Here is a 13,938-nt window from a genome sequence, read left to right as displayed (position 1 = left end):
GGACCTTATTAAAATGAGCAAAGGTGGGAGTCGAACCGGGGAGTTTCAGAAGTCAGAGTTCTATGTGTTAGGAGCCAGCCTGTGCTCCTAACATCCAGAGGTTGTGAGTTTTACACCCAGCACATCTTTTAATTGTGGCATACTACTTTGAAGGTGCAGATTTTGAGGTCACAATGAGGTCAGTTTTGTGCAACTGAAGACCTTCATTTTGCAATGAGGGAAGCTTGAATGTTAAGGTGTGTATCTGTTTATTCTCTTTTTAAGTGCTGATAATGTGTGCAATAATGATATGTTTTTGCTGTTTTTTCTTTGCTTTCAAAAGAAAGCCGATTGCAGTGCTGTTTGTTAAGAAAAAAAAGGGGGTTGTAAAAGCCATGTGTAAATTATATTATTGTTTGGGCAGAAATGTGGTTTGTTATCCATGCAATATAATGTGTTCCATTGACATTATATTTATTAGGACAGAGAAAAGATGAAAATTACCTATTCAAACTCACTATTGGAATTATTGATGAAAAAACACAGCGAACGTCTGCCTCGCGTCTAAAGAGCCGCAATTACGAAAGTTGAAACGGCATTGAAATCCAAGTTAGACCAGGGTTTCTTACGTCTACATAATACACGATATTTAGACGCAGGTGTTCACTCAGGTAGCGCCTATCTAGCGTCACCATTTGGCACGCCCACGGAACGCCCACGTCCAGAGCTGGAGACGGGACTATGCTTTCTATAGACGTCAGTCCGTCAACTACCTCTTAGGGACGTCTATGTGTCGTTTATTTCCCAATTAACATTAATTTAGACCCTTAACTCCGTAATTATTCACTTACATCGGACGTCCAAAGCACGCCTAAGTTAAACGCAGTAATAGAGAATTTACCCCAATGTGTTCAATTGAGTTATGGTGAGATGTATATCTGCCACCCTTTATGTAAAGTTCACAGCAGTGCCCTGTAAGGTGCTCCACTGCTCTATGGGCATGTCTGGGTGGCCAGTCCATTACAAGGTTGACCCCTCTTATGTCCAAATGCAGACCATTTGGATGTTTCCAAATGGACATTTGGTGGCCTGGACACCCACGTAGACAATTTTCAAAAAATAAAATTTGAATATCTAGAAGTTCGGGGTTTGAAAATGGCCTTTTCTATGCCTCTGAATTTGGACATTTTGTGGGAAACATCCAAAGTCAGACTTAGGTGTCCTATCAAAATGGCCCTCACTGTAACTTAAGTTTGCGTTTTACACCTTACATCGGGTATCAGCAGCACTTTACAGTTGAAAAGAATTCATCGGTTAGTGAGAATAGTTTTCCAATGTGCGAAAGGTACAAAGCCAGGACTAATGAACAAAGAGGTCTACTTTCAACAGAGGGTCAAGGAAGTAGTCCCCTGCACCAAACTTTAGGAGACAAGAGGCCCCATATCATCCCAGTGCCTTCTGTAATTTCATTGCTCTCTCTCAGACGAAATAAAACCCCAGCAGACAGAATGTTTGGAGTAAGAGTTTATTACAAAATTCCATATTTGGGAGCAAATAAATCCAGAGGAAGATACCATGAAGAGCATTATTAAAGAGGCACAGAGTGCTTTCCTGGTCAGGCTTTATGAACATTGTTGAAGAGTTAAGGATGATGTACAAATATCCACTGAAAACCTCAACAAAAATGGACAAACTAGAAAAGAGCCACACTGGAAGAAATTGTAAAGCAAAGCAGCCATTGAAGCCCTGCTTTAGTGCCATGTACATCCACAGGAAAATAAAGTATAATTTTGTCAATACAAAGCTTAAGTTGACCAGTCAACTTTTACATCAACATCTTTTTTCTCTTAAAAACACAAAGTTAATTTTGTCCCAGTCACTCATGGATACCCAGCGGCCAGCCTTTCTCTTAGTATGATTTTATTATGTCTAAATCTGTAAACAATTATCCTGTTGGTTTTATAATGAAAGCAGCTACTCTTCCTTCTAGCGCTAAGAGAACTCGCCTGATGTCATGTCATCCCCCTCCTCGCCTAAAAACCCCAGCTGGCTCCAAGTGGATACCACGATCATAGTCCCCAGCTTCAGACAAATGTATCACTTTCATATTTATATATATTTTATATAGATATATACATACATAATATCATTTTTACATTTAAATAGAAAAATACTACATGACCAAAAGGATGCAGAATGGAGTGGCAGCTACTGGGGAAACAGTACAACCAATTGTTCATATTCCTTTGATCCAGTTATATTTCATTATGTTAAAAACATCTGGTGGGTGATAACATAGGGGGCAATAAGGAGGTCAGCACACTACGCCAGGGAGAGAGAAGTGGAAATTCTCTCCTGCGAGTGATAATAGAGAATGTAGGTTAATGGATGTGGGAGTGATAAGGAGCAACATGGAAACATGGGCTATGGCTCTGCATTCCAGGTGCTCACACAGGAAACTGCTTGTCCACAGACAGAAGTTCCAGAACACAGCTTGCTGACTGTCAGCAGTGAATGCTCTAATATAAGAAGAACCAAATGCAAATAGTTTTCCCAGTTACAAAAAAAAAAAAAATTATAGTATGGACAAAATCAAATCTACTGTAAGTAGCTACAGGATTTTCTCCATTAACTTTAAATGCCCCTAACTCTCTCTTCCCCTTCTCCTTTTACCTCAGGAAGAAAAAGTGGAAGAAATATAAAAATTCCCTCTAAAACCTGGGAATTTTATCCTTAGTCAACAGAGTGCAAATACATTAACAGTAGGAAACCAGGCTCCTGAGAGCAGTCCATTTAATTCTTGTATTCAAACGGCTCTTCCCCTGTTTCATTCAGGAGGCAGGTACGGATCAGGGCTTCCGTCACTGCATAAGGATCACAATTGGCTGAGGGTCGGCGGTCCTCAAAGTAGCCCTGCTTTTCCTGCCCTACGCTCCTTGGGATGCGGATGCTGGCCCCTCGGTTGGCTACTCCAGCTGAGAAGTCATTAATATTAGAGGTCTCATGAGAGCCTGTCAGACGTCTGGCATTGTCCAAGCCTCCTTTGGGGTCATAGGCACGGATGTGGTATTGGTGACGCTTGCCCAGTTTCTCAATGGCTTCCTCAATTTGCCTGGGAAAAAAGAAATTCAAATTAGAGGGTCTTCTGCTCTCTGGGTTTGTCAGCCTTCTTGTAAAATGCCAATAAAGAAAGCACCAGACAAACCAGAGACTTTGGGCTTTATCCCTTTCTGCTCAATGACAGCATCCATGATCTCAGATGTTTATCAGTTCTAGCTGTTGTGAACCCTTTCCTAACTTTTTCACTTTCCTATATTAATTTTCTTTTCTGAAAGGACAACTATGCATTAACCACCTGATATTTTTGCTAATTGTATGCATCATCCTAAGAGTTAAAACCTAAAAGAGAAGGATCTGTATTTGAACTCTCTCAATTTAGACACTGTCTCTCAAACAGAATACTCTTAAGTGCACGACAACAGTGGTGTAGTGAGGGGGTAGACTGCCCCTGGAGCTGGCTTGGTGGGGTGCCAGCACCTCTGTCCCCCCACGCCACGCTTGCGCCCTCCCTCCCCCGCCCCCCTTGTACCTCTTTAAATCTTAACCAGCGCGAGCAACTTATACGGCCTGCTGCTCCCCCCTCTCTGAAATTACTTCCGAGTTGCAAGGCCAGGAACTGACGTCAGAGGAAAGCCAACGCAGATGCGGGCAGCAGGCCAAAGCTGCTCACAATGGCTAAGATTTAAAGAGGTATGGGGAAGGGAAAGGAGGGAGCGAGTGTGGCTTGGAGGGGGAGGGAGGGCAGAGAGGAGGGCGCGACGGCGCCACCACCCCAGGCACCTCTTATCCTTGCTCTGCCACTATCTCTTTTTACAGTTTCCTCTGTTGTGCCGACAGTGATGTAATCACACTTACTTGAGGCCTCCAGCATCCCTCATGGGCTTCGTGCTGAAGTTGGTGTGACACCCAGCTCCGTTCCAGTTCCCAGGGATGGGCTTAGGATCAAAGGACACAATAACTCCAAAGTCCTCACACACGCGATGCAAGATGAAACGAGCAATCCAGAGATGGTCTCCCATCTTGATGCCTTCACAGGGCCCAATCTGGAACTCCCACTACAAAGGGCAGCGAGAAAACAGAACTTATTAATCATCCATCAGGAAAAAGTTACTCTTTACTTACAAAAGGGTAACAAAATTTTAGTTTTTATGGGGCACAAGTTATTTCTTATGCCAAACGGATTTAAATGATAATTTTCCTAAATTCCTTTGTTAGGAAAATGTTCTAATTTAGAATCATAGGATATCCATAAAGTGGAGGCAACTGGCAAAAGACTGCTGCAATCGATCACTGTGGAAGACTAGTTTTAAACTACTAAAAGTTACACTGCAGTTTTCATCTGGGGGTAGATGAAACCGATGTTAAGAAAAAGCAGACCAGCTTCACATTTGGGATATAAATACTGTTTGGCTTGCCTAGCTCCCCACCCTAGCCATTTCTTGGCCTGTTCAATACCCAGTCGCACAGAATGTTCTATCAGTGGAGGAGTGTGTGGCGCAGTGGTTGGATCTACAGCCTCAGCACCCTGGGGTTGTGGGTTCAAACCCTGCGCTGCCCCTTGTGACCCTGGGCAAGTCACTCAGTCCTCCATAGCCCCAGGTATGTTAGATAGATTGTGAGCCCACCGGGATAGATAGGGAAAATGCTTGAGTATCTGATTGTAAAAACCGCTTAGATAACCTTGATAGGCGGTATATAAAATCCTAATAAACTTGATGACTTGAAACTGGTGTGAGCATGGGAGCAGTGATCTGCCTCCAAGAGCTATGATTTCTTACAGCGGGGCATCTGTCTCTTGAGCAGCCCCCCTCTCGCTCTACCTACTTCTCCACATACTAAAGTCTAGTTACGTGATAACAGTCAGAACTCCATTTACCTGTGCTGGCATCACTTCAGCGTTTGTTCCTCCAATCTCAACCCCAGCGTACAGGCAGGCACGATAATGTGCTTCTACAATGTCTCTGCCATAAGCTTTATCTGCCCCAACACCACAGTAATATGGACCTGCAAAACCATGTTAAGAAGTATTATAAAAGACTTAGACCAGCCTGTGTCTACACATCAGTACAGAATGAAGGCTTTCTAGCTACTGGTTTATCAAACATATTAGTGATGTGGAAGATGTTTTACCATGCTTTGTTAACTATGTTTTGCTATCTCTGTCAGACAATATTTGCCATGCTATCTTCTGCCATACTATGTCTGAAAGTGTGATGCAGGGGTTAGAGCTATAGCCTTGGCATCCTGAGGTTGTGGGTTCAAACCCACGCTGCTCCTTGTGACCTGGTGAATGAATCCATGTAAACTGATCCGAGCTCCCCTGGGAGACCGGTATAGAAGATTAAATAAATAAAAAATGTGATACGATCCCTTCAGTTACTGCCATCAATGTGGCTGCGTAGCTTAGTCCCAATTCCAAACAAACAAAAAACTGTGGAAAACGCAATGTTCTTGGACCACGGTTTTTGTTTGTTTGGAATTGCTCTTTTCCTGTGGCAATTTGAGTCTTCTCTTTTTGTTGCGACTTTGATGTGTAACTAGGACAGAATACCTAGGCCAGTGCCGGCCATAAACTGTGGTTTGGCCACTAGACCTCATTAATATGAAGCCACGTGACCAAAGCGCATGAGGTTCTTAGCAGAAATCTTTTGATGACCATAAAATAGGATCAGGTTCCATGAATAGATGGATAAAAATGCCAAGTTTTAGAGGGATCTTATTACTATCCCTGCCTCTGTGCATATCATGTAACCAATACTTACATAACAGTTTCAAAACAGTCTCATGTGTTGAGTATCAAGTTACCTAGTTATGTTAAGGACAATAGTATTATATTTGACAACTGGAAAACCTTGAAATTTATTAACAATTTAACAGAAATGCCAGTAGAGAATTCCACGTTTCAATCTTTATGGCTAAACTCCAAGATTCAAATTGGCGAGTCTAAGATCGCCTGGAAGCAATGGATGCAGGCAGTCATACGTACACTAGATGATGTTATATCAAATGGGAAAATGCTTGATTTTTCACGACTGCAACAATCTTTTGGTATTTCAAAGTCTTAAATTTATAAGTGGTTCAGAAGAGATTCCCTGAATGGCGAAATTTAAAAAATTATTATAGCTTGCAGGTTCTATGCTTCCAGACAGATTTGCTAGGACATCAGGCTGCCCGGTGGTATAAATTAATATCTGAATTCTTAAATAAAAACCTGAAAACTTGTCTTAGAGATATTTGGAGCATTGAGATAAAGCAGCATATTTCTGCATCTCAATGGCCACGAATTTGGACTTGAAGGATGAGATGTACAGCATCAGCATCTACGAGACAAACATGGGGTTTTTTGTTACATAGGTTTCTGGACCCCTGTTTGTTTACAAAAATTAGACAGTTCTAAATCTAATAGATGCTGACACTGTCATCTTGATGTAGGGACACTGGATCATCTGCTGTTCTATTGTCCTTTGATACTTAACTTTTGGAAGTCAATATGGGGACAGATTAATACCATACTGGAGGCATCAATTCCATTGCCGTATGAGGTAGTTATATGTGGAACGTTACTGCATATTAAGCCCCCCCCTTGGACCGCTATAAATACGGCTTTTCCTATATGACCGGGATAGCCATGCAAATGATTACTCGCAATTGGAAGAATTGGGATCACATTAGTTTTCCTTTCTGGTGTGCGAGCTTATGCTTAACTTATAAGTATGAGAAAATGAATGCCGACTTGCTAGGGCATAATAAGATATTCAAATTGGTTTGGGGTCCATTGACGTCTCTTGTAGATTTGTTATAGTTGCCCTTTATCTTTATTTTCCATTGTATTGCATCCACACATCCAGGGGAGCTATATCTTTTGTTTTGGTATTTATTCCTGATAGTAATGATGGATGGGGGAGGAAATTTTTATCTTTTGTATAGATTCTGACTGTTTATAAGTGCTTATTTGATTATTATTATTATTTGTATGTAAATTGTATTGCACTTTTTGTTGGCATTAAAAACTAAATAGTTAAAAAACAACAACCCAGTTTCAAAATGTTTAACTTGTAATTATGTTCTTGGTCACAAAAGCTACCGAATACTCCAATGTGGAATTCTGGAGCTTCTTCATGGAACAATGAGAGAAAGAAAGTTTCACTGTAAGTGTATTCCTGCTGGGATCTCTCTGCATTCCAGACAAGTCAAGCCTAAGATTAGGAAGTGTGTTTACTACACCTGTTATAAGTCCTCCGCTCTTTAGTAGACAAACATGTTTAGTTCATACCAGTTCTCTGAATCAGCTAATTGTTGTGTATGTCTCTCTTAATGATCGTTGTAAAACTGCACCTTTTTATACTCAGCATTGCACTTGGCTCCTTACCCTGTGGCCCTGGAAATCCATTAGTAGGCCAGCCAAATGGATGTCCATCTGTTGCCAATAGGGTATATTCTTGTTCCATGCCAAACCATGGGTGCTCATGTGTTACCATGTCCATTATCTTCTTACATGAATTCCTTAGGTTGGTCTCTGAGGAAACAAGAAGAATTGTTTTCAGATTTTCTGTATGAACAATGCAGTCTTCCCTAGTAGGGTGCATATCATAAGATATCACTCGAGATAATATCCTCATCTTGAACCTGAGTAGGAGACTCAAGATGTAGGTTAACTATTGAACTATGAAAATCATGTCCTGGGCAAAGCACAGCATATAGTGGACTTTATTTAGGATTTATTAGGATTTTATATACCGCCTATCAAGGTTATCTAAGCGGTTTTTACAATCAGGTACTCAAGCATTTTCCCTATCTGTCCTGGTGGGCTCACAATCTATCTAACGTACCTGGGGCTGTGGAGGATTAAGTGACTTGCCCAGGGTCACAAGGAGCAGCACGGGGTTTTGAACCCACAACCCCAGGGTGCTGAGGCTGTAGATCCAACCACTGCGCCACACACTCCTCCTTTATACAGCAATAAGGGTATGGCTAGGAACCACAGGCAGGACAGAACAGAAGACCAGGCTGCTACTACATTTAAGAGAGGTGATCCTGACTGCAGGTGAGACAGTTGCACTCCTTGTACTAGAATAGTAACCTAGTGATATAATGGATGATGACAGATAATGAAAGCAGAGAGCTGATATGGTCAGGGTTGTACTGCCACTTCACACAGGTTACTAAAGTGGATTCGTGAAATATTTCTCATCTTATATGGAAACTTTCCTCCTCACATAATATACAGAGCAGTTTAAAACCTGCTCCTTGCACAATATATATATTTATATCTATATATAAAGTCTAGTACATAGAATCAATGTATTTTAAAAATTACAATTACTACCCAGTCACTAGCGTTCTAGTGACTGAGGTCTTTGAAAACAATTTTTGTGAATGAACACTAAAATGTTAAAGGGATTCGGTTAATACTGCCCTTGACTCTCTGAGCAACTTTTCTTTTTCCTAGTCTCACTACATAGACTGTATCCCCATTACAGTAGGGCATCAATGAATCATTCTGCTGTCAGGATACAACCTAAGTCTCACTTAGGCTGATAAAGCATTTTCCAGGACAAAACACTGATTTCCTGGTAGGATGGAGATTGCAGAAGTGTTTGCAAATAAGAGATCCCTCAAATTCACATAAGAGTCTTCTACCTGGAATCTGTATTCTTTTTTTCCTAGACACACCGGCGAGGTGAGGATGAGGATTTCAGGGAACACTGACTTTGTTAAACTCACCTGCTGTCTTATTATTGTACTTCAAGACCTCACATAAAACCAGCTTGTTAGGGTCCTTGCGGAATGGATCCCGAAACATGGCAACTGGAATAAGATACATATCGCTGTTGGAGCCTTCTGACTGATAAGTACTTGAACCATCAAAGTTCCACTCAGGAAGATCTTGGGATGAAGAAAAGCAAGATTAAGAATATTAGCAGACTAGACTTCTTTTACCACATAAAAAAAAACAACACACACTGTAGACCTGGAAGAGGTCTGAACAAGAACAAAAGGTCTTCAGTCCGTAAGTCGCTGCGTTACTGTGTAGCGGTCAAAGCTTCTCCTAGTGAAATGGATATGCTTCCAACAATGGGAAGAATTTAAGTGTATACGTCTCCCCTCTAACATCTCTTCCACCTGCCTTATTGGAAATCCTCTCTTAATAAATGCAGATCACTGAAAATAAAATAACCTATATTTTGTTGCCTGTCCACAACCCTATAAGCTGGGTGTGTTTCCTAGAAACCCTAGTGAAGTCTCAGGTGGTCTTTCACAGATATGGGTACCCTGAGGCTTACCTTCAATGCTCTTGGGTTCGTAGTCTAATGTGCGAGTCTTGCAGCGCAATCCTTCGCCGGTGCCATCAATCCAAACGTACATGGCCTGAACTTTGTCTCCTTGAGGAAGTTCCAAGTACATCTGCTTCACAGCTTTGCTTAGCTGTGCGCTGACTGAGGTGGACATGGCTGTGAGAAATTCTGCAAGGAGGGGAATAGGCAGAGCTATGAGCTTGTTCAGAGACTGTTATGTCAGGTCCTGGCTGTATATTGGGAGGGGATACAGTGTACTTTTCATGTGCAATAAACATTTTAGTATGTGCTAAATACTATCTCATTTATTGCATGCTATAAACAAAACAAAAATCCATGAAAAAGACAGCATTTTGCAGAGCGTGAGCTCTTTATTAATACTTGGTTACCATGGATCATTGTACATTTATTTATTAGGTGATGAGTTTGAATAATAAGTTTTGAAAAAACAATTAGTGGGCCAATGATTGGAGCAGGAGTGGTAACACTACGCGGATCATCTCAGTCTGTGATGTAATGGCTATGCGTAGGCTCCGATTCTGAGGCCCCAAAATAAGCCCGAATGAAAGACTGAAAAATTTTTTAAGGGCTAGTAATACTGATGTTTACTGTTTGAAATAAGTGGTATTACATATATATATATTTTGTGATTTAGTACATTTATTTATTAGTCATGAAAGAGGCTTGAAAACAGCTGAGAAAAATAAGGTAGCAAATGAGATTGCAGATGAAAACTCAGGGAAAGGTATATCAATTTTTTGTTCTAGTTCAAAACCAATTCACAATTTATCAATGAAAAAGATACTGTCATATTATAAGCAGAGACACTGGAGTAATTTTGGTACTGATGCAGAACTTTTGATTAATTCCACTAGCATCCCCTCTGAAAGTCCTTCAGGTGTTCTCAGAGCATCTGCATCATTTATGATACATTTCAGATTGTCATTGGATGCTATGTTGTTTTTATAAGTCTTTATTTTACAGTAGTGCCCCCTCTCATGAGATCAACTAGAAAGACATGAAGATGCCGTGATGAGCCTTTTGCATGGTGGATGACATCAATGGGAAAATCATATGAAAAACCAAGAGTGTCTATGAAAGCGTAGGCAACAGGGCCTTGTTACAAAATGGGCAATGGAATAATGGAAGCCTTCTTGCCTCACCAGATTTTATGTCTTGAAAAGTATCTGGTATCACCACTGAAGGAAATGATTGTTTCTAGCTGGAACCCGAACAAGTGTTACATTTTTATCTAAAATTTGTCCTAACCAGCAAAAAAAGTGGGAAAGGCTATAAAGCTGGAAAGTGTTTCAAGCTTTCAGAACAGATCAATTGTTCCTAAAGATCCTTGTGCCTCTGGGTCTCTAGAGCAGTGTTCTTCAACCTTTTTTACACCTATGGACCGGCAGAAATAAAAGAATTATTTTGTGGCACTGATCTGTGGACTTGCGGTTGAAGAACACTGTTTTAAACCTAGGTCCTCCTTTGATACATAAAAAACCCAAACCCTGCTTCATCCCTCTTGGCCTTCAAGCACCAAGTCGGGAATGTGGTTCAGGGGTTTAAATCCTATCCCGCCAACTAGACAAAGAAAATAAATTACCCCCCCTGAAAAAAAATATAATGATGATAGAAAGGGGGCAACCCTCGGGGAGTAAAGTTTATTCACAACGGGTGAAAGTAAACCTGTGAGAAGTGCACCACAAAACACAGAGCCTGCTTCACAGGAAATAATAGGGAGAGAAAAAGAAACTGGTGTCCCTTTATATATCAATACGATAGAGAAGGCAGGACGATGAGGCTGACATCACTTGCACAGCCTGTGGGACCAAGTAAATCCAAGTTCAAGCGATGGGCGCAAAAGAACAGTACAAAAACTGCTAACAGTACCGCGCTGGGGCGGAGCAAGTCACCCCTCCCTCGGCACCAGCCACGCATCAGGCCCAACTCAAGCAACTAGGCAAGACACTAGCTCCGAAACCTCAGTGGCAACACTTTAGTTTCTCTGCCCGTACCCAGCTCATCGGGCCCAAGGAACGCGCCGGCCCTGCAGGAAATTTTTACGGACTGGTGGTTGAAGAACTCTGCTCTAGAGCAGGGTTCTTCAACCATAGGTCCATGGACCGGTGCCGGTCCATAGGTGTAAAAAGGTTGAAGAACACTGTTCTAGAGCACCTCTATATCAGCAGGCAAAACAAGCTACTTGATTTTCTCCTGCCTCATGCAGCTGATTGGTTTTACTCTCTTTTGGCGATCCAATCAGAAAGGGGAGAAGAGAGATAGGAGCCCTGTGGTCAAGTTACCCTGCTGGTACAAAAGGATGGTGGGGAGGGCGAAGGGAAGCAAAGTTAGCTGAGAGAGTACAACAGCGAGAAGAGAGGAGGGAGAGCAGTGAAGATGAGCAATGATGAGCAAAGGAAAGAAGTTGCTCAGAAAGGACAGAAAAAGAATAGGAAGATAAATAAATGAAGGGCAGGATGTGCGGCAGTATGAAGGAGAAGAGAAGAATAAGCACAGTAGCGTAGAAAAGCAGCAGAGAGGAGGAATTTAGGAAGTAAGTAAGAAAACCATCAGAGCTGCATGGAGGAGATGAGTGAATGGGTATCAAAAAACGGTAGCACCCAGCCTATCTGAAAGAATCCTATTTGTCATTCTGTGTTATTTGCTTTAGTTTGACTTTTCACCTGCATTTCTATTCCCACTCATCCTTCCCCCCCCCCTTCTATTAGTTCATCTTCATCCCAGGATCCTTTTATTCCAGAACTTATAGATTTTGATCTTTGAAAGGAGGAAACTTACCGTAAAGTCATTGTATTTCATAAAAGTTGGACAGATAATAACCTCCACCCCTGACATTTCTTTTTCAACCCTGAAGGCAGAATTTACTTGATGGCAGGGAATTAAAAGATCAGGAGCCATTAGAAAGAAGCCTGATCAGATTCAGCTTCCCCAGGGTACTTTAGAGCCACTTGGAGTGGAGCAATGGTTAGTGCAGTGGTGTGAGAGAATTAGGGGGCTGGGTTCAATTCTCATTACAGCTCCTTGTGACTCTGGTGGGCAAGGTCTCAGGTACAAAGTGTATCAAATCCCATCCCATTTCTCTCTTCTTTAACTGGCTTGAGCCTGGATGCCAGTGGAATTTAGGGGCTTATCTGAAACTGTCTTCCTGACGCCCTGCAGGATCACGAACAGCTGACATGGTGGCATTTGCAAGAGCTACCCTACTGCTGCCTTTACCTTCCAGCCACAGCCAGGGGGGGGCTTCCCCATTGTCACAAGAGCAACGAAGCTTTCTGTCTTGCAGAACTTAACAAAGATCACTTAAAACATCATATAAACATTTATTCTGAACTATATATATATATATATAAAGGGTCAGCCTTCAAAATCCACGGAAATCCTAAGTCAAGAATCAGCCATCATGGAATGAAAACCTGTGCGCCGATTTGTTTTTTTCTTTTTCGTGCATAGATGCATCCTTCTGTGTCTAGAATAGACATTAGCCGAAAATCATGAAGAGTGCTGCATACTGATTTGATCAGGAAACGCCCGCAAAGGCTTCACTTTGGGAGGAGGTGGGGGGGAGGGAGGTTTGGCTACCTGTGTTCTGCTGCCGGACAGTAAAAAGCTGCTGTTTAATAGCCGGTCGGTTACTGCTGTGCAGGTCGCAGAGCTCTCTCGTCCTCCGTTATTCTGCTCCTCTCATTCCCATCCTTAGCTCTACACAGCCTGTTTACCGGCTCCACATTTATTGCCGGCTCCGGCCAGGCCCCCGGCCTCTCTGAATGGCTGGAGCGCGACGTGATCTGGACCTGCTGCTCTGCTCTCGGGCTCATGGAACGGCTGCCATTGGGCAAAAGCCGCAGGGAAAGGATTTCCCGAGAAGTCCCCGCCCCCTGCAATTGAACGAGATAAACAAGCTGCTGGGTCGCTGGAGGGAGAAAACGTCCCCTTAATCCAGTCTTCGAAAGATGGTAGTTTCCATGAACAAGAATCCCCTCTTCCACCAAAGGAAACTGGACATTCTTGGGTGGGGTGGGGGGGAGGGGGAAGAATGATACCAGAAGTGTATACTCAGAAAGGATGTAACACAATTAGTCCTTCTGTAAATATATTATCTAATTTATAATTTTAAAGCAAGGACGTTAATAGACACCCAACTGTATAATACAAGGCAATTCCTTTTTTTTTTTTTTTTGGGGGGGGGGGAGAGGATTAGTCAATACATTTCTTTACTTGCATAAGGGGGCTGGCACTTCCTTATCTCATGAAAATCTCCCCAAAAGCTAGTGAAAGAAATGTATTGATTTGTCCCATAAAGACGAATCAACTAATATAATTTTGATTCCTGATGATGCCTATGTCACTGAATTCAGGTGGAGAAGTGTGGCAAAAGCACTACTTTATCAAATAATTTAACTGAAAAAAGTTCCACTTCCTCTCTTTTTTTGGGCAGCACCTTTTAACATAAAAATCTGCTTTCCTTTCTTTTATGGTAGAAGATACTCTGGTGGCTTTTGTGTCCTATGCTAGATGCCCCACTGGTCCTTAACGGGAACAGAATGTGCTCTGTGTTTTTATTTTTCTGAACATAGATTCCCAA

General features: G+C 42.0%; 1 protein-coding gene across 1 annotated transcript; it reads right to left on the bottom strand.

The window, feature by feature from the left end:
• Positions 1 to 1,654: 1,654 nt before the first annotated feature.
• Positions 1,655 to 13,128, bottom strand: LOC117346900 (glutamine synthetase-like). Its single transcript, XM_033917136.1, has 7 exons — positions 12,936 to 13,128; positions 9,324 to 9,503; positions 8,764 to 8,925; positions 7,409 to 7,555; positions 4,916 to 5,043; positions 3,895 to 4,094; positions 1,655 to 3,091 (listed from the first exon to the last, which is right to left on the bottom strand). Exons 2-7 carry the CDS (start codon positions 9,487 to 9,489, stop codon positions 2,773 to 2,775), a joined length of 1,122 nt encoding a protein of 373 aa, XP_033773027.1. The 5' UTR covers positions 9,490 to 9,503; positions 12,936 to 13,128; the 3' UTR covers positions 1,655 to 2,772.
• Positions 13,129 to 13,938: the final 810 nt, after the last annotated feature.

The sequence above is a fragment of the Geotrypetes seraphini genome, chromosome 12, assembly GCF_902459505.1.
Source record: "Geotrypetes seraphini chromosome 12, aGeoSer1.1, whole genome shotgun sequence".
Lineage (NCBI taxonomy): Eukaryota > Metazoa > Chordata > Amphibia > Gymnophiona > Dermophiidae > Geotrypetes > Geotrypetes seraphini.
Note: the sequence above shows the minus strand (reverse complement) of the source record. Positions and strands in the feature narration are given on the sequence as shown.